The sequence below is a fragment of the Peromyscus eremicus genome, chromosome 5 (genome assembly GCF_949786415.1).
Source record: "Peromyscus eremicus chromosome 5, PerEre_H2_v1, whole genome shotgun sequence".
NCBI lineage: Eukaryota > Metazoa > Chordata > Mammalia > Rodentia > Cricetidae > Peromyscus > Peromyscus eremicus.
This window is the reverse complement of record NC_081420.1, coordinates 86889487-86916755: the sequence shown is the minus strand read 5'-3', so window position 1 is coordinate 86916755 and position 27269 is coordinate 86889487. Positions and strand designations below refer to the sequence as shown.

At 52.8% G+C, this 27269-nt stretch overlaps 2 protein-coding genes across 2 annotated transcripts; one reads left to right on the top strand and one right to left on the bottom strand.

Moving 5' to 3' along the window:
* The first annotated feature begins 382 nt into the window (after positions 1–382).
* On the top strand, positions 383–4018 carry Foxf1 (forkhead box F1). Its single transcript, XM_059262519.1, has 2 exons — positions 383–1358; positions 2695–4018. The coding sequence occupies exons 1-2, from the start codon at positions 383–385 to the stop codon at positions 2853–2855; spliced, it is 1137 nt and encodes a 378-aa protein (XP_059118502.1). The 3' UTR covers positions 2856–4018.
* A 9739-nt stretch (positions 4019–13757) lies between these two features.
* On the bottom strand, positions 13758–27069 carry Mthfsd (methenyltetrahydrofolate synthetase domain containing). Its single transcript, XM_059262518.1, has 8 exons — positions 26976–27069; positions 25481–25584; positions 23405–23518; positions 22059–22172; positions 20227–20317; positions 19090–19202; positions 18305–18430; positions 13758–16042 (listed from the first exon to the last, which is right to left on the bottom strand). The coding sequence occupies exons 1-8, from the start codon at positions 26989–26991 to the stop codon at positions 15596–15598; spliced, it is 1125 nt and encodes a 374-aa protein (XP_059118501.1). The 5' UTR covers positions 26992–27069; the 3' UTR covers positions 13758–15595.
* Between the last annotated feature and the right edge of the window lie 200 nt (positions 27070–27269).

The window sequence follows — 27269 nt, the reverse complement described above, 5'->3', positions numbered from 1 at the left end:
CGGCAGAGGCGGGGCGGGCTGTGCAGATCGGGCAGGGCGGGGGCCGAGGGGGCGCGCGGGGAGGGACCTGGGGGGCTCGCGCTGGCTGAGTAGCGGCGGGGAGATCGGACGCTGAAGGCTGCGGGGGCGCAAAGGCGTGCAGCCCCCCGGGGGGGCGGTGCCGGGCCCCCTAACGCGCGTGGCCTCCCGCAAGGAGGAGGAGGAGGAGAATCGCGAGCCAGGGGAGGGCGGGCACGCGGGGGAGGCGCGCTCGGGAGCCGCAGTGACGGCAGAGGTGCAGCCGCCCCGCGCAGCCCCCTCCCCTCCCTCCCCTCCTGCTCCTCCTCCTCCCGGCTCGGCGGCGCAGAGCAGCGGCGGCAGCGGCGGCGGCAGCAGCCACCCGATGTCCGCGCCCGACAAGCAGCAGCCGCCGCACGGCGGGGGCACAGGAGGAGGCGGCGGCGCGGGCGGCCAGGCCATGGACCCCACGGCGGCGGGCCCCACCAAGGCCAAGAAGACCAACGCCGGCGTGCGGCGGCCGGAGAAGCCGCCCTACTCGTACATCGCACTCATCGTCATGGCCATCCAGAGCTCGCCCAGCAAGCGCCTGACGCTCAGCGAGATCTACCAGTTCCTGCAGGCGCGCTTCCCCTTCTTCCGAGGCGCCTACCAGGGCTGGAAGAACTCGGTGCGCCACAACCTGTCACTGAACGAGTGCTTCATCAAGCTGCCCAAGGGCCTCGGGCGGCCGGGCAAGGGCCACTACTGGACCATCGACCCAGCCAGCGAGTTCATGTTCGAGGAGGGCTCGTTCCGCCGGCGGCCGCGCGGCTTCCGAAGGAAATGCCAGGCGCTCAAGCCTGTGTACAGTATGGTGAACGGGCTGGGCTTCAACCACCTCCCCGACACCTACGGCTTCCAGGGCTCCGGAGGCCTCTCCTGTGCTCCCAACAGCCTGGCGCTGGAGGGCGGCTTGGGCATGATGAATGGCCACTTGGCGGGCAACGTGGACGGCATGGCTTTGCCCAGCCACTCGGTGCCACACCTGCCCTCCAACGGCGGCCACTCGTACATGGGCGGCTGCGGTGGCTCTGCGGCCGGAGAATACCCGCACCACGACAGCTCGGTGCCCGCTTCCCCGCTGCTGCCGGCCGGCGCCGGCGGGGTCATGGAGCCGCACGCTGTCTACTCCAGCTCGGCAGCAGCCTGGCCGCCCTCGGCCTCCGCAGCTCTCAACAGCGGGACCTCCTACATCAAGCAACAGCCTCTATCCCCTTGTAACCCAGCGGCCAACCCCCTGTCGGGCAGCCTCTCCACGCACTCCCTGGACCAGCCGTACCTGCACCAAAACAGTCACAACGGGCCGGCGGAACTGCAAGGTGAGTGCAAGGGTCCCCAACCCCAGACCCCTGACAGCCTGTGAACCAGTTCAGCTCCTAGAGCGTTAGCCCCAACTCCGAGGGGGAGACAGTAACCCCCTAGGATGCCTTTGGGTACCACTGCTCTCTCTGACGAGTGAGTGTAGTTTGATACCCTCCCGGTTTAGGCTGGTTTAGTTTCTATTCTGGCTTCTCTTTGCTGGCTGCCCTAAGCCTGTCCAGGTAGGCCCCATTCTCACCCCCAAAGAGTCAGAGCCCAGTACTCTTAAGCCCATTGGGGCATGTGGGTTCCTTCACATCTAGCAAAGGTTCCCTGTATGTAATCAGAGGCCTAACCCCGGCCAGTAGGCCCACCTTTCTGATAGTCCCCATGCAAGGAGTCTGTGTTAGGCAAGAGCTGAAGAGTTAGGCCCAAAGTAAGAGTTAGGCCCAAAGCGGCCTGGGCCCAACACTGAGAGGCTCAGCCCAGGCTCTTCAGGAAACCTGGCCTGGTGAGTTCAGGGGCATTTTGTGCTGACAGAAGCTGGCCCATGTGGTGACTGGGCCTGGAGATGAGGATCATCTGAGTTACAGGCCCCAAAGCTCTTTGTCTTTCTGGATCCAGGTTTCAAGGTCCCTCAGTGCCCACCCCAGACTCACCTCACTGAGAAAGAAGAGAGCCAGCATGCTCTACTCTTAGCCCTTCATGGGTAGCTTTCTCCTTCCGGGCCTAGTTCTGGAAGGAGAAATGGGTAGAGGGGTGGCCAGAAATAAGCTGTCAGAGCCCCTGGGAGGCAGAACACTAGGCAGGACATGGTGGGCCACCTCTCTTCAGGGTCAGCCTCCAACTTACGCCAAGTTGAAATCCCATTTCCACACATCCTGGGCACTGCCTGTCCTTCGGGGAGGACTTCTCTGGGTTGAAGGTAATCGAACCTAGCCCATGGCTGTGAAGCTTGCTGACCCACTTGGGCCTCTCCCTTCACCAGGGTGGAAGTGACAGCTGTAGAAACCTCAGTATCCCAGGCTCTGGGGCATCAGAAGCTATAACTGCTTCCTCTGCTGTCCTCTTCGGCTTCGAAGAAGCCCTCGGACAGGCACAGCATCCAGGCTGGAGAGGCCTGGGGCAGTTGGAGCTTCCCCAAGCAGGACTTGTAGCCAGGGTTCTAGTATGGGTCCTGGGATGCACAGGGAGGGGCCATTCCTTTTCCCCAGTTCTGTCCCCACTGAGGGCTCAAAAATGCTGGGGCCAGGCAGTGACGTGCCTGGTCAGCACAGGGCTTCTCGGCTCTGGACTCTCTCTCGCCTTAGAAGCTAATATTTTGCTCCCCACTCTCGCCACCGCCTCACCCTCCAGGCATCCCTCGGTATCACTCACAGTCACCCAGCATGTGTGATCGAAAGGAGTTCGTCTTCTCCTTCAATGCCATGGCGTCGTCTTCGATGCACTCCACCGGCGGGGGCTCCTACTACCACCAACAGGTCACCTACCAAGACATCAAGCCGTGTGTGATGTGAAGCTGAGGCCGTGGGCCCTCCAGCCCAGCCTGGCCGGCCCAGGGACCAGGAGCCCACCACCACTACAAACTGCTTTACTCTGGAGGTATAACCGTCAGCAAGAGAAAAGGGCCCGTCCCCTTCCCTAACGGATTATTTGGAAAGAAAACCCCAACACAGACCTGGCGCTGTGGTCGGCGACTCCACCCCCCACTCCCTCACTAATTTCTAAAAAACAGTGGCCAATGGGGCCAGATCGGACTGCAGCTGTCAGTAAATAAATACTTATTTTCAGCCCCATTGAAAGCAGCCACGAAGGTGCTGTGTCGGGGGTCCACCAGCTACATGGGAAGAATTCTGCCGAGGTCTCTCCACCCCCTCCCACACCAAGGGACAGTTTTTAGAAGCACGAACGTGTGAGACCAATCATTATCAAATACTTTTATTTTTGATTGAGTATTTATCTTTTAATTTTTAACTTTTTTTTGAAAGAATGTCTTGAAATGCACAGTTCTCCCCTCAGCCATCTTTTTTTCCCCCCTCCTTGGGAGGAGGAAAGGACCAGGCGTGGCATACCCCTCTCCCAACCTGGGGTCTCCTCCAGCAGTCACAGGTGGATCTTCATGGGGAGGACGCGGACACTCGGAGCCACTGTTTGTCTTTTAAAAAAGAAAACGGCCTGAGAAGCTGCCCCAGCCTCCGTCCCTTCCATTTCCTTCTTCCTCCAGCGTCTTTCACTTGGTTTGGAGTTGCGATTGGACCTCTTCGGTGGGTGTCTTTCTGTTTCCCAGTCTCTACTGTAACTCTGAAAGGAAACGAACACAAACGGAGGAGGTTTGCTCGATCAGGTGGTGTAGTCCAGGCTCTCTGACACCGTAGACAGGCTCGGCCTGTTATTTATTCCGCTTTCTTTTCCTAATCAAAACACCACATAGCTCTGCCCTCTCAGTATTAATGGTGTGACTTGGTTGGCAATATTTGCCGTGTAGAGGTTTTTTTTTTTTTTAATTTGATGCCCATTGTAAATTTAAAACAAAGACCAATCCGTGTAAAAAACAAATTTCCATATGTTTTATATAAATATATATAAAATGAAGGACTGTCCCCCTTTTTAGTATTTTGGCCGCAGAGGCGCGGCGTCCGTGACACATATTTTAAACCTCCTGCACTGTATAAAAGGACAATCCGAGGGTATGCTTTTTGTGTATTTTTTTCCTACAAAAAGAACAAAAATAAAAATGTGTAACATTTGTACATGGCCTCTTAAACTCTTGTCGCTAGAAATAAACTGGAGTGGCTACTTTGATGGGGGTAATAGACCAACGCATTGTAGATCCTGGGAGCTTCAGCTCCCTGGACAAGACCAAAACAAAACTTGAAGTCTAGGTGAATCTAACACGCACCCACCCCATTAGTCCTCTTTTTCACTCATTTCACACTGGAGTCAAATCTGGGTAGGGGTAACTTCTTTTCCTTCTGCTTCTAGTTTTTTTGAAGATGAGCCCTCTGTTGTACTTCTAAATGTCGTTTCTTGGTTTGAAGAAATAATCAAACCTTTAAAGAAAAACTGTAGTCTTCCATTCTTGGGGGAAAAGCAAGTGAGTGTGTACGCACAGAGGCTTTAACATATATTTACGCATAACTTTTTTTTTTTTTTTTTGGCTTTTCGAGACAGGGTTTCTCTGTGTAGCAACTCAGTCTGTAGCCCAGGCTGGCCTTGAACTCACAGAGATCCGCCTGCCTCTGCCTCCGGGGTGCTGGGATTAAGGGCGTGTACCACCACCACCCAGGCTACAAACTTCTGCTATCTTGAGCCCAGTTTACTCCAGGCATGAGCCTTGACCTGTCTTGCATTCTGTCGTAGATAATGAAGCAACTTCAAAGGTTTGTTGGCCTGTTTTATTTTGTCTGTTTTTTTAAAATTGCCTGATGCCCTTCTCCGATGGACTCCTGTAAAACCCAGCCGGGAAGAGACCTTCCATCCGTGAGTGTCCAGGGCTACATCCATGTTCCCGCCCCTAGCATATTTGCCTTCCAAATCGTATTTTAACCCCCTCTTCTGGAGACAACGAACAGCTAAGCTCTGGGCTCCCCCGACCACCATCTCCATCACCAACCGCCCACCTAGGAAAACAAACACAATAAGCCGCATTGTTGGTGCCGCGGTCCTGACCCACCGCAGTGTCTGTGCGCTGTGGGGTCGCGCCTCAGAAGCTGCTTCTTCTCAGACTTGACATTCTGGACGGGAGGGTAATTTCTCCGGTGCTCTGTTACATCAAAATTATCAATAAACTCGTCCGGCCAATTAATGTCCCAAACTAACAGCTGTCTATAAAACCCAGATAAAGAGGACAGGAAAAGGCCCGAGCTGGGGCGTCTGCAGCATCGCGCGGGGGCTGCGGCCTCGCTGCTCTCACGGTCCTGCCTGGAGCAGGTTCGAAGCCAGGGGGAGGCTCTGTCCTCCGCAGTCCGAGACCTCCACTCGGGTCCCCGGAAAGCAGGTCCAGGGAAAAGCCTCTGGGCCCTAGAGCCGGGAACCTCCCTCCCCAGGGCTGATTGCGCCCCAGTGAGGACAGTGGAAGCAAGGAGGCGGCCCGGTGCAGTGGCTTCTGCGCCCAGGATCCGTGCCCGGCAGCGGCGGCGAACCCCAGCTTCCGGCTCATCACTGGACTCCTGTGCGGGTTTCGCGGGATTTCCCAGCTCCCCCACATTAAGGCCAGCTGAGTGGAAGGGACCCAGAGTGGCTCCTGCAGAACTGGCCAGGGCCCGGGGGATGGCGCCCGGACTCTCCCTTTCGCCTGAACCGACTGACGCTGGAGGGTGGGAGGGAAAGTCCGGCCTTCCCCAGAGGAGGGCCAGGCTCCAGGCAAGCTGAGAGGGCCGGATTCGGCCGGCAAGATCGCCTAACCCGCTTTGGTTTCCCGCCGCCGCTTCGATGGCGCCAGGGTTTCCCCCGGGCTCACTCTGGATTAGATTCGTACATGGTGGGAAGGGCCCGCCGCTGTGCCCACGAAAGCACTCGGGCACATGCAAGTCACAGGCCTAAATTGGCACGAGGGCCTCTGAGTGGCATGGAATTGTGTGTGAGTGCTTACTTATTGTTAGCGCAGACTGAGCTGTGTTAGTTATCCCAAGCACCCTTGCAGAACGGTCCAGAGGCCCCGTGTGTCTTTAAGGCCTAAGGCAGAAGGCCCGGGGATGGACAAGCCGCCGCCGCGAGGCACAAAGCTCAGCCCCGTGGGTGAATCACTCGGTCTCCTCCACAACCTCCTCTTTCCGACCTGGGTGCACAGCCTTCTAGGTCCCCGGCTCTAGGTCCCACAGACCTAGTCGGGAGGAACTGCCGGTGCCAGACCACAGGGACCGACTGACGGAGAACCCAGGCCCAGCCTGACCTCAGCTCCTAGGGCTAGGGGGCGACAGGGTGTGAGCTGTGGTGTGCAGGTGCCTGTCCCGAAGAGGTGCGATCTATTGTCCTTGCTCTTTGGGACTGAAGGGTCTAGGGCAGGGAAGGGTAGGTGCTGCACCCAAACCTGGCTCGCTGTCTGTCAGATGCGCATCAGTGACTATTCCTAGGAGGGACTGGAAATACTGACCGGAGTCCTTGCCCTGGGGCCTTGGTATTGTGCAAACCAAGCCAACCCTCTTTGCTTTCCTCGTCTCTGACAGTGTCCCAGCGAGATGGGGCAGTGATGTGCTCAGGTGGAAGGGGACACAATTCCCTGGCACCCAGAAGGGAGAGGGGTGGCCTTCAGACCCCTGGTGTTTCTCATTGTAGGGATGGGGGTAGGTCAACAACATGTATGCGCCAGTCCACACTGTCCGGGAGCCGCCTCTTGGGTGCTTCCTATGAGCACCCAGTTTGGAGATGGCTAAACAGTAGGTTTGGGCCTGAGACTCCCACACAGACTACCAGAATATTCTGACACCTGAGGTCCTCGGGTGGGGAGAAGGAAGGATTTCATTCTTGCTGGTGGCTCTCAGCGACCCACCACATCAGGGTTCTTTTATAGCATGTTGTTCTCTAGAGGAGGGACAGGGGTCTCCACAACTTGACAGGGGTCCTGGTAAGGGCTGAAGTGTGAGCTCCTCCTCAGAGTCCTTCCAACCCCAGCCGACCCTGCTGAGGTGGCTTGGTCTGGCCTCTGCTGCCCTCTCCTGCCCGCTCTCCCTCCAGTGGTAGTTAGGGAAAACTGGGTGCCCCGGGGAAATAGGCGGCATTCAGGAGACTCTTGCATCCTGGCGGCCCTCTCCAGACGGGACACCTCAGCCCACCCTTACAACACCCCTTAGGTGGCTCTCACTGCCCCTCCCCCTGCCAGGCATGGAAGTCAAACTCAGAGGGGACGCACAGGCGCTGGTGTAGACTAGGAGGGTGTGGGATTGGGGGCTCAGACCCTGGACTTTGTGACCCCAAAGCTCGTGCCCTGTTTTCCTGGATAACCCATCATCAGTGGAGAGGAGAATGTTGAAGAGGGTTCCTGACCCAGCCCGGGCTGGCCTCCACTCTACACAAGGGCCACCAGACCCCCCTGCCCAGCTTTCCTGCTGAGCCCAGGAAGGCTGCAGGCGCTCAGTTTACAGGTCCGACTGGGGACTCCAACTCCTCCCCTGGAGTTACAGAAACTGCCATTTCAATTTTCACCATGGCTCCCTGCCTGCTCCCCTTTCTTCCTTCAACCCCTTGGTACAGTGGAAATAAACATCAAGCAAAAGTTGACACAAGACCAGAGAAGCTGTGGGCGGCAGTAGGGTGCGGCCGCCTGGTTCTGTTTCTCCGGGTAAGGGGAGGAAGGGGCCTTCTTTCCTGCAAGTCCAGGTGGGGCTGCGGCCAGTCTCTGGGCTGTTGTAGAGATGAACAGAGGGATCATGGACCTTTAACAGTGAGCTTTTTTCCTGCCTGCATTTCTTCACTCCCTCTCCCTTTCTCCATTACTCCCTCCGTCTCTCCTCCTCCTTTTCTGTACTGAGTATCATCCCCAGCGTCTCACTCTTAGGATGCTATCTACCATAGATCTCTACTCCCACCCTTATAATAATTTCTGGTGTGCTTTGACAGCCCAGAGAGGAATACAATCCACGAGAAACAACAGGATGGGTAAAGAGCGACCACAGCTGTTCAATCCACCCACACTGAGCACCTAAAGGGCCACACTGAGCAGCCGCGGCTGCCTGGCGATCGACCTGTTCGCAGTAGTCAGGTTGGCATAGCCATAGTGTCCGTAGTCACGGACTGGCCATAGGAAAGAAGCCCACTCTGCAGAGAGCATGATAGGAAGATGCGGTTACCCAGGCAGGATTGCACACCTGTTCTGAATCTGTTCTGCTGGGTCCTGCAGCTGTTTCTACCACCAGGAAAGCTCATGCGACTCCCCTGAAGGAATGTCACTGGGCCTGGGCCACCCAAGGGCCAGTCGGGTGGGGTAGTCTGAACAGAGCTGAAAGCTAGCCCTACTGAGCCCAACCACAGTGCCTGCACAGCCCTTTCGGTGGGTCGTTTGCCTGGGCAAGGCAGACAGCACTGCTGGGACCCAGAACATATTACTCTGTCATAGTTCTGGTGTTCAGTGCCCTCATGGTGACACAGCATGGTCTGGGGGAGGACCATGTGCTGAGCCTCTCCGAGCATCTTATTAAAACTAGTGACATCACACCAGGGAGGTGGGGGGGCCCCCATGTTCCCTGGCTGTCCGGGTCACGGCCATGTGGAAGAATGCCAGGTTCTTAGATGTCCTTGAAAAAGGACAAGTCGTCTGTCTTTGGGAATGTATCCCAAAAGCAAGTTCTAGATAGGCACACGGTGTCTCTGGGTTTCTGTGTGACAGGGGCTTGGCAGGACTGAGCTCTCTCTGGTCCCCCAGCATCAGCTCCAGTCGTCAGGCTGGGGTCAAGAGAGCTAGGCCTATGTGAAGGAAGGTAGCAACAGGGGGGCCAGAGGGGTAAACCCTGGGAGGGAAGGGCAGCGGATGGGCAAGGGGCAGGGGGCGGCAGGCTGCACTTTATCGTGGAGTCTGTACAGGAAGAGAGCTCAAGCGGCCCTGGGATTTTGCCCCTGGCTATGTCTAACGAGGAGATAGCGCCACCTGCTGTCCATTTCTCACGGTTCCTGCTAGAACTACAGAAAATGGATTTCGCCAGCCAGCAGGCAGGCATGTATGTCCAGAGGAGCGGACTCTGTTTCAGACCCTTAGACCTCAGTTTGAGGGAGGTGGGTTATTTTTGTTTGGAGCTGAACTAACTATCTTCTCCTAGTTACATAAACGATAGGGCTTTAGGAAAATGGACTTCAGAAAAGTGGAGTGTAAAAGTCACTTTCAGCCCCATCCCAGGCAGCTTTACCGTCCCTGAACACATCCCCTGGACACCGAGACCATGTGGCCCCTGGAGAAGCAGATAATGGACATGCTGTTTCGGGGCTCCTAGCCACAAGGTGTGGTTCCAGTCCTGACTCCGACTCTTCCTCACTCTGCTTCCCTCCTGTGATGGGTGGGTGAGTGAGAAGTATGCTGCCAGTCTCAAAAGAGTTAACTCTGAAGAACTCAGGCACAGAGAGGGTGAGCCCTGCCTGAGGTCACACAGCTAGAGCACACTGCATGCAAACCACCACCCCGCCTCAAGGCCGTGTGTGACTTTGACTCCAAATTCTTCAACCACTCAATGTTCTCTGTGTTCTGACAAGCTGGTGTGGCTTCCAGTTGGCCTGGAGGCCCTGCTTGTGGTCAGGAGATGAGCAGGTCAGTGTTCCCCTGGGAACAGCCTCTTTGCATTCCACCGGGCCAGGATCCAGGGATCCAGCCAGTGCTGGCCTGAGACCCTTATCTGGAAAGCTGCTACCGGTGGGTTTGTCCGAACCGCAGGTGGGAGCGATGTTGGATTTACCCACCGCTCAGCACCTCAAGACCGATGCTTACCGCTTCCAACCACCAAAGTATGGAGCATCCACACCACACGGGCACGTGTCAGCTCCCATTTCAACCGTCATGATTTATGGCTCTGGAAAATAAAGGGCTCCATTCACAGGAGGCAGCCCCTGCCTCTTCGAAGGAAGGAGGGCAGCTCCTCACCTAAGTCTGCTTGTCTGAACATCTGCGGCAGTTCCCAGTAAAAACCTTGGGTGACCCGGACTCTGGGGCTTGGCAGCATGGAGGGATCAGAAGAGCTCCAGGGAGAGGGGGGAAGGATGCAGGATGGACCCAGCACAGTGGGTGACCCTGACAGCCACGCCACACACCCAAGTCCATGTTTCCTCTGCTGTGGGGAGACCGAAGTCACCTCACAGGGGAGGGATGATTTTCTCTCCTGTCAAATGGTCCTGACTTGAGCCCGACACTGGGGGTAAAGGGCAACTTGGCTGAGCTCCTGGGACCTCAGCTGCCCGAGGAACCTGCATCTGCAATGATGATGATGATGGTTATGGTAAACCCTCTATCGACTCTTGTGAATTACCATTCTTTAGAGGAAATATTGATCTATACTTTAATATATGATTTATGTGTGCTTATCATTATCTGTGATGATAAGTGAAACTGCATGACTGGTTACCAAGGAAGCATACACTTGCCCTAAGTTTACTGGCTTATAACAGTAAGTCATCTCATGAGGTTACAGGGCTGCCTCTGTGGGACCAGTGAGGGCTCCCTGCCCCCTTGGCCCAGAATCCCTTCCAAAGCAGCACACCATCCTGGCAGTGCTGGATGCCTGGTCCTCTCCACAGAGCAGCCCAGCATCACCACTACATGGAGCTGGTCCCTAGGTGACAAGCCAAACATGGTGTGACTTTAGCCAGCTTTGGGGGAAGACTTCTGGTGGGGAGAGCTGAAGTGCTCCCTTGGCACTTAAAGTCCTTGGGGGAATAGAAGAGAGCTCCCCTCGTCCCACTAGCTGCAAGGAAAGGGAGTTCAGAGTGTAAGAAAGGTGACAGGAGCAGTACCCACTAAAGGGTGCTGAGGACCACAGGCTGGGTGTCACCTACATGTCAGCCCTTAGACAGGGGTCCTATGAAAGATCTACTTTGCAGAAAGGCTCTGGTATTTTGAACTTTGAAGCTGGGCGTGATGAGAGACAGAGTCAGGCAGAGCTCTGTGAGTTTGAGGTCAGCCTGGTCTATGTAGCTAGTTCTAGGCCAGCCAGTGATATACAGAGACCCTGTCTCAAAACACCAAAACAGAGCCAGGAGTAGTGGCACATGCCTTTAATCCCAGCACTTTGGAAGCAGGTCTCTGAGTTTGAGGCCAAGCATGGTCTACAGAGTAAGTTCTAGGACAGCCAGGGCCACATGGAGAAACCCTGTCTCAAAAAACAAAACATAAATTTTATTTGTACTGAAATGTGATTTTATTTGTATACTAATAAATAAAGTTGCCTGGGGGTCAGAGCTAATAGCAAGCCATAGCAGAAGTCTGGCAGTGGTAGCACACGCCCTTAATCCCGATCACGTGACAGGCAGATCTCTGTGTTCAAGGATACCACCAGCATGGAGACACACGCCTTTAATCTCAATATCAACCATAGAAGACCTGGAGGTCTGTATAGATGGGCAGTGACGAGGAGGTCATGTGGTTGGGTTTACAACCAATGAGAAGGACAGATACACAGGAAGTAGCGCTCTTGCTGAGAGGAAGGACAGCAGTGGCAGCGAAGGGTAAGCTCAGCTCTCAGCTACTGCTCTGACCTCTTGGGCTTTTAACTCTGCAATTGGCTCTGTTTCTTATTTAATAAGACTGTTACATCTACAATAAATAAATAAATAAAACTGATGTTCTCTTTATGTTCTACTTGGGATGCTAGTCATGGAGCCCAGATAAAGGTATACAAGCACAGATGCCTCCTTCATCGATTTTGCCAGAAGCTGGGGCTATGAGAACAGGAACCTCAGAGGCAGCATCACACACAGGCCAGGAGTTCAGGATCAGGGAAGGCTGCATCAGGCCCAGGTGTGTATGTGTGTGTGCATGTTGGGGGGAATCAAGCCCAGGGACCCAGAGGGCAGCATCAGGCCAGGACTGGGAGGTGAGCCTGAGTGTTGGCTCCTACAAAGACAGAAAACTTCATCTTAGGCCACAGAAGACCAGCAGCCCTGTACCTTTAAATGTGTTTCCATGGGCCTGACCATCCAGAGTGCTAGGATAGACTGAGTGTTTGTTGTGCGTGCCTGATGGACAAACGTGCTTCACCTAATGTGACAACTAGTTTTACATCAACTGGATACAAACTAGAGTCATTATGGAAGAGGGAACCTCAACTAAGGAAATATCCCCACTAGACTGGCCCGTGGGCAAGTTTTTAGTGCATTTTGATTGATGATTGATAGGGTGGAGCTCATTGTAGGCAGTGCCAGCCCTAGGTTGGCAGTCCTGGGTTCTACAAGCAGGCTTAGCAAGCCATGAGGGGTAAGCCAGTGAGCAGTCCTCTTCCATGGGTTCTGCATCAGCTCCTGACTTCCTGTGATGATGGACTTTTGCTTTTGGCCATGGTGTTTTATTACAGCGACAGAAACCCTAAGACTCCTAAAGTGACCCCAAGGCTCAGCAACCTCATCTCTGGCATTCTATCCTTCTGACTCCCCAAAACGATGACTGCTGCTGCTCTGGCCTCTCCCCCTGGGGCATCCTGGTTTTTGTATTAAGTGTGGCTTCACCATGACTGCAGGACAGGGGGAAATGCCAACAGCACCACCTGGAACTTTGACCCTTGTAACCCCAAACCTCATCTCCAATCCAGGGACTAGAATCACCTAGAAGCCAGCACTTCATTCTGTTCCCATGTTCATGTGTGTGTGTACATATGGAGGAGACCAGAGGTCACCTTCTGCTGTCCTCTGCTCTTGCTGGTGACAATTCCCAAGTATCTGCCTGCTGCTTAGTTCCCTGAGGAGCTTCTGCTAGGACCTTGCTGGACATGATGGAACTGAGGCATCTCTCTGTGGCTCTGCAACCACTTCCTGTAAAACTCATCTCACCTACAGGAGTCTGAGCTGCGTATCAGCCAGTCCCAACTACTTATGAGTTTTACCACTGTTAATGTGTGTGCCTGTGAGTGTGCACTGTGTGTTCAGTACCCATGGAGGTCGGATGAGGGTGTCATACATCAGCAGCTGAAGCTATGGGTGCTTGTGAGCTTTGTGACATGGGTGGTGGGAGCTGAACTCGTCTTCTGGAAGAGCAGAAAGGGCTCCTAACAACTGAGCATCCCCCTAGCCCCTGCTGCTACATTTCTAAAAGCCTCGTTATAACGGATGTTGGGAAAGCCATTGGCTTGCATCTTCCTGCATTAGCTAGTTTCTCATCACTATGAAGATGCCCAGAGGAGTTTGGCTCAGCTTCAGGTATCAGTCCGAGTCATGGCAGGAGGCTGAGGCTCTGTTCTCATCAGAACAGCCAGGATACAGGACAGGCAAGCACACACAGGAAGAGGCCAGTGTATTGGCTAGTTTTATGTTAACCTGACACAGGCCAGAGTCATCTGAGAAGAGGGAACCTCAATTGAGAAAATGCCTCCAGAAGACTGGGTGGCAGACAAGCCTATAGAACATTTTCTTAGTGACTAATGTGATAGGACCCAGACCATGGTGGGTGGTGCTACCCCTGGGCTAGTGGTCCTGGGCTTTCTATGTAAGCAGGCTGAGTAAGCCATGTGGAACAGCACCCCTCCTCAGCCTGCACATCAGTTCCTGCCTCCACTGCTTTTGATGATCAACTGTTGTATCGAACTCTGAGCAAAATAAATCCTTTCCTTCCTAAGCTGATTTTGACTATGGTGTTTCATCACAGCAATAGTAATCCTAAGACGGTCAGGGTGAGATCCAGCCCAAAGGACCAATTTCTTCCTAACAGCCCAAGTACCACGTGGGTGGGTACCATGGAGGGGCCCAGAATCATGCAAGAACACTCACAGCCTCTTTGCCACCTCAGCACCCGACAAGAGTTCTTTCTGTCCATTTTTTATTATGTGCTATTCAATCACAGCAACAAAGGAAGCAATGACTTGGTCACCTGTGGCTCACCAGCCACCTGGGGAACAAGACTTGAAGGCATCCTGAGACAGGGTACGCCCTGCAGCATCCACCAGGGCTGAGACCAAGGGCACCCGGGCTTCAGTGCTGATGCCACTTTACACAAATACACAAGTGGCTCAGATTATGTGTCAACACATCTGGATTATTCTGGCCCCAAGCAACAAGAGGGCCATACCATTTGGGTGACCTGAGTGATCATTTGACTGGAGTCAGGCTTGGCTGATTTTTGGGTAAGGGTCATCTCCCCATTTCCCAGCTCTGATGGACAGCTCACATAACATGGGATTTCCTGAGTTGCTCATGCCCTGCTGGTCTGCAGCAAGAGGGTAAAGACAGCTCCATGCTGCTAACCTGCAGCCGCAGTCCCACGGGGAACATCAATGCTAAAAGGGACACAAATGGCAGTCGAGGACCCAAATGCAGGCAGAACCCTGGGGAAAGCAGAGCAGGGAGAGGATGGAATGGCCAGTGGCTGTGCTGGGGAGGAGTGAGAAGGGAAGGCCAGGCCAGCAGGTGCAAGGCCAGAGGCCAGCACAGCTCGAGGCCTGCTTCCCATGTCCACTCCTCATAGCACCTGTGACAACTTGGAAGGGATTACTGAACTAGCACAGTGTTCTCTCTTGGTTTATTCGAGACAGGGTTTCTCTGTAGCTTTGGGGCCTGTCCTGGAACTTGCTCTGTAGACCAGGCTGGACTTGAACTCATAGAAATTCACCTGTCTCTGCCTCCGGAGTGCTGGGATTAAAGGTGTGCACCATCATCGCCTGGCTCTAGCAGTTTTCTAAGGCTGGGTCCCTGCAAGGAGACGTGTGTCACCGATTTTTTTTTTTCTTTAATATGTGAACAAGGCTGGGTCGTGGTGGCTCACGCCTTTAATCCCAACACTCGGGAGGCAGAGGCAGGTGGATCTCTGTGAGTTCAAGGCCATCCTGGGCTACAGAGTGAGTTCCAGGACAGCCAGGGCTACACAGAGAAACCCTGTCTTGAAAAAAAAAATAAATAAAGCAACAAACAAACAAAAAATATGGGAACAAGGCCTGCCCTTCTGGGGCAGAGGACAATGTTAATGGACATTGTGGAAGACTCATTGGTAAAAATAAGAAACTTCTCAGGCATGTACATTTGAATGAATCAAACTCTCTACGTAAATGCTTATTTTGACTTCTGCCTAGGATCCATGGCACAAGTGCTCCCCCTCCTCCTCCCCATCCTCCCCTAGGGACAGTGAAGCCCTAAGCCTGTTGACTTACAGCTGTACAGCCTGGGTAGACATGACCACACAAGTGCACACTGTGGTATGTCCGTGCTCCCCTCTCCTGTTCTGCTGGACTGGGGGTCTGCAGTGATCACAAGGACAGCCTTCTGGCTCTGCTGCCTGCCCTCGATCCTTGCCCTGGCCTCTTCTCTGCGGGCCTGTTACTTTCTCTCCTATCCTAAATCAGGTCTCCATTCTCTACCCCTTGTCCCTGCTGCTCAGTCCCTAAACCTTCTGCACCCAGAGAGCGTCACATGGACTTCACAACCGGAACTGGAATGGGTCAGAATGAGTAAGAGCTCGCAGGATCCTGAGAGTTGGGCTGTGTTGCTTGCTACACATCCCTACCCATCAGGAAAGTTTGGCTCTTCCCAGGAAGACAGCATAGGCCTCACAGAGCAGCAGGCTACCATCAGTGGCAAATTGTCACATGCCAGAGATATCCCAACAACAGAGAGGGCATGGCTCTTCTGCTGAAGGCTGCTCACCAGGTCACGTATCCCTCTGCTGCCCCAGTGCCACCCTCAAGGTGTTGGCACCTAGATGTAGGCCCTGAAGGCGGGAGGCAGCCTGCTGGGCAGCAGCTGAGTCTGCATAGTGTAGAATGGCCCTATGCTGGGGCCCCTGCCAGGTAAGCCTCAGGGGCACTGCCCCCAGCTCCTGGAGTGCTCTCTTCAGCTCACGTACACGAGCATCGTAGGGCAGGTTTTCCACACGCACAGTGGCAGCTAGTTGGGTGTCCACCCCCTGCAGGGGGCTGTGGGACCTTCCTAGGGCACCTGCGTGTGACTGTGGTATATCCCGGGGTCTCCTGATAGTGCTTGGAGCTGGGCACTGGCTGTCAGGCTCAGCTTGAAGAGCGACATCCTTCCCGGCCCGCTTCTCTCGCTCACGGAGGCTCCTGAGTACTGGGATTTTCGTAAGCATCTCACCACTGACCTGAAAAAGACAGTGACCTCAGTTGGTCTTGGGGTATCCAGGGAGTAGTCACACCAAGGCCACACCCACACACTCAGGAGGAATTCGGGCAACGTAGCACACCATGTGGATGAAAGGATGCTGAAGGGCCCAGCGCAGTCTTTGGGGAGGTAAGACTCCACTGCATGTTTCCTTTTATTCATTTCTGTGATGCTGGGGTGAAGCACAGGGCCCCTCATAGGCTAGACAAGCATTCTACCACTGTGCCACATCCCAGCCATTTCTCTTTGAGACAAGCCTTCATCATATTGTCTAGGCTTGTCTGGATGTCAAATTTGCCATCCTCCTGCCTCAGCATCCAGAGTGTCTGGATGATAAGCCTGCAATACCAGGCCAGGCCTAGATTCCATTCCTTAACAGAAAGTCACCAGCCTGTAGCTCTGACCCCACAGCAGCCTAAATGAAATCCTGACATCCTGAAGCTGCCCAGGTTGTCCCTTCATGTGCCACAGTGAGGGCGGACTGGGCCTCTATCTTCCTGGAGGAAAATGCTGGGGTTCCTTTGTGGGCCATTCACTCAGAAGAGACTCCTGCCGTCAGTGGTATTAACACGGGCCACAGAGGGCAATCCCTGCCTACCTCCAGGAGAGTGAGGGCTCCTATGGTACCTGCAGCTGGGACGGGGTCCTTTACATGCCCAGGAGCATCTCTTGGGTCGAACTGAGGCCTTGGCATACACACAGTCAGGCAGGTACGACACTGAGTATGACTCATATAGGACTCTCTAGCAGGGGGGCACCAAGTTGCTAAATGAACAGCTTGTTGAGCTCAGTGTCAGCCTGGGGCTTTTGCACAGGCACCAACATCCCAACCACCTGCAGAGGCAATGGAAAGCAGGTCAGCATGATGTGGGCACAGTGTGCCTTGGAGGATGAGCGGGGGGGCCTGATCCGCGTGCACAGACACGGCTGGAAGCATGGGGACCATCGCAGCCAGGTTGCCAGTGGGCTGCCTGGCCTGAGCTGGCAGATCAGCCTGACAGCAGAGCCTGCAATGGGTCAGGAAGCAGACTTGTTCAGTCCTTTCTGACACGTCTCATCCATCAGAGACAATCTCTTCTTTAAATTTTGGGGGCACAATTGGTAAACAAGCAGTTACTGAACTGAGAGAACAGCTGCGGCTCCATGGCAGGATTTCTTGTTTTTTTGTTTGTTTGCTTGTTTTGTTTGCTTTTGTAGTTGTTGCTGCTGTTTTGGGTTTTTTTTTGGGGGGTGGGGTGGGGTGGGGTGGGATTCTCACTATATAGCTCTGGCTATCCAGGAACTCACCCTGGAGACCAGGCTGGCCTCGAACTCACAGAGATCCACCTGCTTCTGCCTCCCGAGTGCTGGGATTTAAGGCGTGCACCACCACCCAGCTCAAGGCAGGGTCTTTACAGTGCACACACCACATCAGCACTCAGGCTCTGGGGTTGCTTTCCTATGAAGCCGAGCAGCACAGGAGCCACAATGATGGCATCTCCTGATGCTCAGGCTACCATGGAGCTAAGTGTCACTCCTTTCTGGAACAGCCTGTTTTGAGTAGGGAGTGATGACACCCAGCATGGGGTGGGTCACTTCTCCACAAGTCCCAAGCACACTGGCACTGCCATTTTCTAGCTGCTTACATTTGGGCTAGCAGAACAGGATTGGCACTGCTACCTAGGTTGACAGGGCATTCTGTTTTTCCTAGCTGGCAATTAGGAACTGTCATTATGCTTTGTCAATGTGCTGCATGAAATGAAAATTCTACTTGTTAATTAAACAGAAAACAACATTTTTATGTTCTAAAACTAACCATTCCATCCTCCAAAAATTATAACTCAGATTTGATTTTCATGTGTCAATCACCTAGAAGTCTGCAAATCCCTTGGGGGGGTTGGCAGTGTAGGCTTGTACTCCTCGCTACTTGAGAGGCCTAGGCAGTGAACCCTGCCTCCAAAATAATAATCAGCAAAGGACTGGGAGGTAGCTCAGGAGCAGGGTGCTTACCCAGCAGCACAAGGCTGTAAGTCCAACCCCACAGAACTGCAAAACCAAGAAAAAAATAAAAATCTCCAGGGCTGAGGAATGATATCCAAGGCTGACTTCTGGCCTCCACACATGCACACATGAACACAAATGTGCACACGTACGTGTACACACACACACACACACACACACACACACACACACACACACACAGAGGAAAACACTACCATGAGAGCCACTAGAGTAGGCCATGCCAGCCACAGTAATGACTCACCTTGGACCAGATGATCCCTGTTGGCTTTGGGCGTGTGCAGCCTGTAGCAATGACCCTGGTAGGAGTGATGATGTAGTCGACGGTGAGATCATGGTCCTCCAGAAGAGTCTCAGGGATGTCAACGACCTGGACAGGGTAAGGCAGTGACTAGTCAGGTTACAGCAGGGCCCTGAAGGGACTAAGCAACTGGAGAGACGATCTTCAGTGCCTCATCAATCAATACCTCTCACAGCATGATGCAAGAATAAGTATTGTGGAACATTACTTTAACCATGTAAATATGTGTTACATTTGTATATGCTGTGGCAAAGTACTTTAACTAGGCAAAGATGTGTTACATTTGTTTAACAATGTAAAGATGTGTTGCTGTTTCACCTTGCCTGCCTAAGGCGCCTGATTAGTCTAATAAAAGGGTGAACGGCCAACAGCTAGGCAGAGGGACAGATGGGGCAGAGAGAACAAGTAGGAGGAGTGGTCCAGGCTCAAGAGGAGAGAGAAGAGAGAACAATGGAGAAAGAGAGGGAGATGCCTGGGGCCGGCCAGCCAGACACGGAAGAAGCAGGAAACGCAGGACATACAGAATGAAAGAAAGGTTAAAATAAGTTATAAGAGCTAGTGGGACAAGCATAAGCTAAGGCTGAGCACTCATAACTAATAATAGGTCTTTGTGTCATGATTTAGGGGCTGGCAGTCTGAGAAAGCCTACTACAAATAGGTGTCTCTCTCACCCCTTCCTCTCCTGGAGCGGCTGTGAGGGGTACCAACGACACATCTGCAGGACATACCTGGCAGTCATGGACAATGGTGACAACCGGTGTCCCTTCGTGGACAGCTCCCATCGACACCATCATGGCATATTCAAGATCGGCATAGCCTTCTCCCTTCCCAATTCGCCAGCCTAAGAGACAAGGCGGGGGCACAGCAGAAGTGGGTCCCTGTCAGGCTTCTGCGGAAAGGATGGGATCTAGTGTTCCTGTTGTCCACAGCAACCCACAAGCAGCCCTGGAACATGAACCCACGGGCCAAACAATCAAGGTTCACAGTGAGTAGGGGAGTCTCAGAGGCCACAGGGGGGTCAAGCTCGCACTTGTGGGCCGGTCTTGTCAGCAAGACCCAGTGACAGCGGCCAGGTGCTGGGCCCAGCTGCAATCAGCACTGGGAGGCTAAGGGGAAGGACGGAGAGCTAAAGTCAAGTTCTGAAATCCAAAACCAAGCCACGAAAGGTCAGCGTGTGAAGACACAGACGACAGGTCTACTCTGAAGGGCAGGTGTAGAGCTGCCTGCCTTAGGAAGAGAAGCCAGATGCAAAGAGGAGGCCAGGCTCAGCGGGGCTGCGTGGTCACAGGCCTATGCAGGCAGAAGTACAAGGACCACAGCAGTCAGCAAGCAGTAACAGTCTCTGGCTCCCAGTGCACCTGGGTTCTCCTCACCTGGAGTCTGGGTACCATCACAGCATCACCCCAGGAGGAAGCACACCACCAAGATGCCTCTCTAAGATAGGCCTGCCTGAGCTCCTCTGACGGAAATGCCATGCGAAGGAACAAGACAAAGACAATGGGACAGAAGGGCAGCAGACAGTATGTGCAGCCTACGCAGCGGGGTGAGCTGAGAGGAGGTCAAAAGGCGGGCAGGAGGCCCTCCTGTTAGTGTCAACTGTCAACTTGACAGAGTCAAGCATCACCAGGGAAACAGGCCTCCGTAAATGCCTGTGAGGATTATCCAGATTGCATTAGTTGAGGTGCAAGACTCACTCACTATTCTACGGTACTCATGAGATTCTGGACTGACTAGAACAGGACTATACAAGTGACCAGTGCAGTAGCTGGGGTCAGGCATGCAGAGCTGAATGACTGTCAAGGGGAGACTGCACAGGGCAGGTTTCAGGAACACCGACCGACCGGAACAGCCTGTCTCTAGCTTACCTTTCTCAGACACAGCAACAGATCCCACCACAATTAAATCCACGAGGACACTGGAATCCAAGCTCACAGGGACACTGAAGTTCCGCACACCCTATAAAGGGAAATGGGAGGCTGAGCTCATGGTCTCAGAGCAGTCAGAGTGGATGTGACTCCCGCACTACCCTACAGGAGGCAGTATCCTAGGACAGCCAGTTCCAGGAACAATTTGAGGGTGTGCCTTCTACAACTCCTATCCCAGGAAGATGGCCAGAGGGAACTAACCACACAAAGTCACAGAACACTAATGCCAAAAGAGCACCATAAGTAGAATCAGGTGGGAGCCACAGACAACCAGGCCAGACCCTGCTGCGTCACAGGAGCTTCATGGCACAAGCACACCAGGATGGAGGTTAAAAACAAGGACGCAGGAGGTTATGCTCCTTAAGCTAGACATGGTCAGTACCCCTGTGTGGCCATAGCTTCATGCAAGGCACTCTTGCTCCTGCATATGTACCCCAAGCACACCCACTCATCCTGATGATCAGAGGCCTGTATACAAAGTGTGAAGGGACTGCACCTGTGTAGCAGGTCAGAGACCTGGAAAGTCTCTTCTGGGATCAGTGCACAGCCAGGATGGGTCTCCCTGGAGCACATCACAGTGCATGCCTGAAGCATCCATCCTGTTAGAGTCTTGTGCCGTCCCTCTCAGTGGCCATGAAAATAGGTTTCTCACTGCCTGAGTTGGGGTCCAGGACTGACCACTGCCCTGTCTCTGAGAATCCTGAGCTGTGGGCTTGGGATTGACCAGAACTATGGTTTTATCTTACTTTTCATCTTTTTTTCTTTTTCTATTTCCTTCAGTGCTGGGATGGAATCTGGGGCCTCACACATGCTGGGGAAGGGCTCTAGTGAGCTGAATTCCACCTCATCCCAATATATTTTAATCTTTATTTTGAAATGCAGTCTTGCTACAACGCCAAGGCAGGTATCAATCAGCAGCCCATCTACCCCAGCTTCCCAGGAGGCTGATTCCAAATGTGTACCACCAAATCCAGCCCTCCCTATCTTGATCCTCTACACACACTTTTTTTTTTTTTTTTTGGTTTTTCAAGACAGTTCTCTATGTAGCTTTGCACCTTTCCTGGATCTCGCTCTGTAGACCAGGCCTGCCTCTGCCTCCCGAGTGCTGGGATTAAAGGCGTGCACCACCACTGCCCAGCCACATATTTTATCTTTATAGCATACTGTATTTTTGTAAGCCATAGCCAATTCTATTTTTTTCAATAAGAAAAGTTATCAAAAAATAAAAAGTCATTCAACCTCAAGGTAAAATCCCTTTACAAGGGATAAGTAAAACGACATGTGGTTTATGGTTCTTAAAAAACAAACAAAAGAAAAAGTATAAAATGTTATTTAATGTAAGATGCAAATCCTGGTCCTCTAACACATCAATGAATTTACAGACTCCAGTTTAGCTGGACTGTGAAGTGTCTGATGACGTGCAATCATGCTCCTGTCAACAGTTACAACTGACAGGCACTTTCCAGCCTGCTCTGCAAAGAGGGCCCATCCTGCCCTCCACTGCAGCATCTAAACAGGTGGGAGCAAGCCCAAGTGCACAGCACCAAATCTACCACAAGAGGGCACCAGAGTGCCTGATGCTGGGTCTCACCAGCTCTTGAACAAGCACTTCTAACTAGCGGAACCTTCTATTCAAATATCTACTGCATGGGCAGAACTGCTGACTACTTTAACACTGCTCTCGTGGCTTTGTGTAAACTCTATGGTGTTCTATTTTACAGTAAGCTGACTCATGAGGACAGTCCCCCAGGGAGGGGGCTTCTAGCACTCACCTGGGAGGTGGCACATTTCCTCAGTATGTCTTTAGTGGCTCCAGGAGGTGGTGTGATCTTATTAAACAGCCCTGTCCTCAGTCGTGGTGTTGGGACCAGCAGGGTCTTTTTGCTCTTAGAGGGAAAAGACAATCAATTACACAGCAAATGCATGTTTTCCCCAGGAAGGAAGGGAATCTCAACTAAGTAACCTGAGCACACCTGGGCCACTGGGGGACTGCTGGTGACAGTACAGTGTCCATCCCCAGTGTCCCCTCCCATCAGCAATGGCTCCCGATGCTCCTTGCTGTCCTCACTGCTGTGTGGGGTGTCACTCAAGTTCAAACACCATCTCACTGCCTGGGAAGTGAGGCTGACACTTCTGTGCCTCCAGGAAGCCTCCTTGAATCTCATGGGCCAGATCCTGCTCAGCTTAGAGCACCAGAGTAGGAGTTCCACACCACTGTTCCTCTCAGCACAAAGGCCTTATGACCTTCCTTAGTGCACAGTGTAGAAGGTGTCCTGCATAGCTGAGGCTTCTGCCACGTAATGTGACAGCAATGGGGGACCAGCAAATCACTCCACCGCATCTGGCCGTCCCAGGCTGGTTTCCAAAGCCCCTGTGCCTGACACTCAGTGCCAAAAGCAGCAGCAGACTTGGTTCAGCAACGCTATGTCAGTCATCACATTACATTAACTGTGTCATTCAGTGATACCTTTGTGGCTCTGCCTGCATTCACTTTATCTGCTTTCATTATTATAATTGATTAAGAGCTATGAGCATTAAAATGCACACCAAGGGCTGGAGAGATGGCTCAGCGGTTAAGAGCACTGACTGTTCTTCCAGAGGTCCTGAGTTCAATTCCCAGCAACCATATGGTGTCTCACAACCATCTGTAATGAGATCCAGTGCCCTCTTCTGGCCTGAAAGCATAAATTCAGGCAGAACACTGTATACATAATAAATAAGTAAATCTTAAAAAAAAAAATGCACACCAAGCTCTCTTCTCATACTAAATGAGATGATATAAAGTAGTTTGAATCAACGCTGGGGGTGCTCTCTTTTCTTTGAGAAGTAGTCTATACATTTGTTTGTTTGGTTTTCAAGCCAGGGTTTCTCTGTGTTGCGCTGGTTGTCTTGGAACTCACTTTGTAGACCAGGCTGCCTTCCAAGTGCTGGGATTAAAGGTGTGTGCCACTACCACCTAAGACAGTATTATATTTATAACTGAGTTTTTGTTTCAAGGAATTAGAACATTAAACATTAAAATTGCAGTCACAGCATTTTACCTAGATACACTGCACGCACTCAGCCGTCACTGGAGTGAGCCCTCCTGACTGAGGGCAGCTTGGGAACGTGGAGTTACCTGTAGTGCCAGCAACCGGACACCTTCCAGGGGCTTATCAGGGTCCACTTTCACCTCCTGTGTCCCAGCAAAGACTTCCAGATCTTTGATGCTTTGGCAAGCCAGGTAAGACCCCTAGTTAGGCAAAGACAGAGCTGCACTCACCTCCAGCACGAGGAAGCGGGCATTTCTCTGAGGAGCATCAGGATTGACTTTAATGGTTCTCGCCACACTGAAAGCATGCAGGTGTGGGAAATGTTCTGCAGCACGAGAAGCACCCTGTGTGAACGTGACTACATGTCACCGTGAGGACACGGGCCAGCTACAGCTTAGGGATCACAGCCCAGCATCTACCCAGATACAGGAGCCCACATCCCCCCAAGAAGACACCTCAGAAAGAGCACAGGATGGAAAGGGACTAACCCAAAACTCAGTTTTTTGTTTGTTTTTTATTTTTTAAAGATTTGGGCTGGAGAGATGGCTCAGAGGTTAAGAGCACTGGCTGCTCTTCCAGAGGTCCTGAGTTCAATTCCCAGCAACCACATGGTGGCTCACAACCATCTGTAATGAGATCTGGTGCCCTCTTCTGGCCTGCAGTCATATATGCTGTATACATTGTAAATAAATTAATCTTTAAAAAAATTTATTTATTTTATGTGTATGTGTGCTTTATCGAATTTATGCCAGAAGAGGGCATCAGATCCCACTATGAATGGTCATGAGCCAGTGCTCTTACCCTCTGAGCCATCTCTCTAGGGATGAAAACTTCTTAAGGGAAGAAAACTCTAAAAAGCACAAATCCCAAGGGCAGAGTCTGAGGGATTACCCCAGAACGGAGCTCATGTAAGCACCACTCAGTCAAGAAGTAGGATGCCCAGAGACCTCCTTCGCCAGCTTCATTCACTCCAGAGACCATGAGCTCATCCTGAGCTTCCTGTGCCCTCTTCTCTGCACTCCATGTCCATCTGTCTCCCACAAAGCATAGAAACAACTAAGACCACAGGGAGGGATGGTCTCCAGGGGCCCTGCAGTCTGAAGCCAGCTCATCCAGAACCAGAGCTAGGCCAGTATAGGGAGAAGGTCCAGGCAACATGGGGTGCTGGTGGGCACCAGGTCCTAGGCCAACCAGGGCCTTGGTCTATCTTCACAAAGCACTTCAGTTCTCTTCAAAAAGACAAACCACAAACCATTTATGATGCATGCCCCCCCCACCCCCTGCCAATCTCTCTGTCTGCCTCTCTGAGACAGGGTCTCATGTAGCCCAGTCAGACTTCCAATTCACAATGTAGCTGTGGATGACCTTAAACTCCTGATCCTCCTCCTCTGTCTTCCTAGTGCTGGGATAGCCAGCCTGAGCCAGCACCTGGCTTACGCTGCCTCTTTCAGGCAAACTATCAGCAATAGCCATCTTAGGTTGACTTATATTTTGAACAGTTAAGAAACTGAGGCCCAAGCCGGGCGGTTGTGGCGCACATCTTTAATTCCAGCACTCGGGAGGCAGAGCCAGGTGGATCTCTGTGAGTTCAAGGCCAGCCTGGTCTAGAGAATGAGTTCCAGGAAAGGCACAAAGCTACACAAAGAAACCCTATCTCGAAAAAACCAAAAAAAAAAAAAGAAAGAAAAAAGAAAAAGAAAAAAAAAAAAAACTGAGGCCCGGGTTGGGGATTTAGCTCAGTGGTAGAGCGCTTGCCTAGCAAGCGCAAGGTCCTGGGTTCGGTCCTCAGCTCCAGGGTTGTGGGGGAAGAGAAAAAAAACTGAGGCCCAGGGCTTTGGGTCATATGATGCTTCTCTGGGCACTAAAGGCTGGGCTTCCTTCTGGGGGTTCCATAAGCCCCTCCATAAGTGGCTGAGGGCGGCCAGCTCTGTGAAAAGCACTGGTAGTACAGTCTAACCCTCCACGTCCACAGAGAGGCTGTGCCCCACTGGGTGATGGAGGGAATGGGTCAAAACACAAAGAGTCCTCCAAGCCCTCTTCTGCCTCCGCTCACTGTGCCTCTAAAATCAATCCTAGCAGAAAGCAGAGGGGCTGTGTCACTGACTTTACTCTCCCAGGGAAAGCTTGATCCCCTTCTAACAACACCAGGAACACTTCTGTACCTTAAAGTTGGGAATCCTGTGATGAACAGGTCTGGGAAAGTCAGCTAAATCATGTGATTCCATATAGTCCCAAATTTGTTCACGGATGCCTTGCTTGGAGATACCTATGACAGAAAAGGTCTGTGACTTACTGATAAAAAGCAATCCCACAACGCACGCGGCCACTTGTATACCTGTCCTTGTGACAACACCGGCACAGGCGTTTGTGTCCACACCAGACCAGCTTAAGGAGCCAAGTCTCTCTTCAGGGCAATGGAAATATTAGTTTCCCCTCAAGCTCCCTCACTAGTTGAGAGAAGAGCTCCTACTCAGCCTCCATTTCTGCCAGGAAACAGGAGCATGCTGTAAAGCATAACTGTGAAGTCATTTGTATTTTCTCTGCAGTACTAGGGGCTCCAGCATAAAGCGCTCTACTGATGAGCTACACACCTTTTTGAGGAAGGGTGTCACTCTGTTGCACAGACGGGCCTTGAACCTGAAGTGCTCTTGCTTCAGCCACCCAAGTAGCAAGAGGTATGAGTGTGTACCACCAGGTTTGGCTAGAATGTAGTCTTTTTAATTATTTAGTGGTGCAGTGGGTCAAATTCACGGCTTTAAGTGCATTATGCAAGCATACTATCACTGAGCCACACCCCCAACCTATCCTTTTAAATTGTTAAACCTCACAAGACTGGTGTGTAGAAAGCATATTTGTGTCCGTCCCGTCCCGTCCCGTCCCCCCCCCCCCCCCAGACAGGGTTTCTCTGTAGCTTTGGTTCCTGTCCTGTATCTCGCTCTGTAGACCAGGCTGGCCTTGAACTCACAGAGATCCACCTGGCTCTGCCTCCCTAGTGCTGGGATTAAAGGCGTGTGCCACCAAAGCCCGTTGTCTTTCTTTTTAACAAGATTGTATATGTGTGTCCGCGTTTGTTTACGTGTTTATGTGCATAACCAGCAACTGCAAGGGGGTGGGGGCATGCAGGTGCCAACAGAGGCCAGGGGCCAGAGGTCACTGGGTCCCTTCCCTTGGAATTGGAATTGTGAGCTATCTCATATGCTTGCTGGGACTGAACTCCAGTCCTCTGTAAGAGCAACAAGTGCTCTTAACCACAGAGCTCTCTCTCTCCAGCCCCAACTACCGTCCTTTGCAAACTCTGTGGCACCACAGCGTTTGCAAGGACAGATTCCAGACTGGCAAGTGGATGCATTCCAAACTTTCGCTGCTTGGTACATATGCTTGCTTGTTTAAAATGCTTTGTAGCGCGGGGCAGTAAATACGCTGCGCGAGTACTCGACGCTGAATGATCCCACCTCCCATCCTCACCCCCGCTCTGGCTAGTTTAAACGTGTCTAACCCCACTGGGTGAGGGTCGGACTGATTCTCCCTCGCGGCTGTCAGCCTGGGCACCACAGCCCTAACAGGCCGAGTCGCACCCTCCACACGCCACGTTCGGACCACTGGGACTTCTGTGCCGTCCCAGCCTCGGTTTCCCCCACTGCCCTTCGCGTTCCTCACCCGTCAGAGCCTCCATGGCCGACAAACGTCGCAGCGCGACGCCTCTCGCCGCTCAAGCTGGCGCTTTCAGTGACGTCAATTGCCTGCGCTTCGAACCGCGCCTGCGCACTGAGGCTAGATGGGCTCGGGGGCGCACGCATGCGCAGTCGACGCAGCGGGCGGGGTTCCCGCTCTGGGGTCGCGTTCTTCTCTAAATTTCCACTTGCCAAACTCTGCAGAAGCACTCCACGCCTCAGTGGATTTGAGGTCGCCACTGAACAAGGATGCCCGGGACTTCCCGAGGACACATAAGCA

Coding starts and splice junctions, on each gene's coding strand:
- Foxf1 (XM_059262519.1), top strand. CDS start 383: ATGTCCGCGCCCGACAAGCAGCAGCCGCCGCACGGCGGGGGCACAGGA. Junction 1,359..2,694: donor CGGGCCGGCGGAACTGCAAG/GTGAGTGCAAGG, acceptor CTCACCCTCCAG/GCATCCCTCGGTATCACTCA.
- Mthfsd (XM_059262518.1), bottom strand. Junction 22,173..23,404: donor TCCGGTTGCTGGCACTACAG/GTAACTCCACGT, acceptor TTTCCCTCTAAG/AGCAAAAAGACCCTGCTGGT. Junction 20,318..22,058: donor GGAAATGTGCCACCTCCCAG/GTGAGTGCTAGA, acceptor TTCCCTTTATAG/GGTGTGCGGAACTTCAGTGT.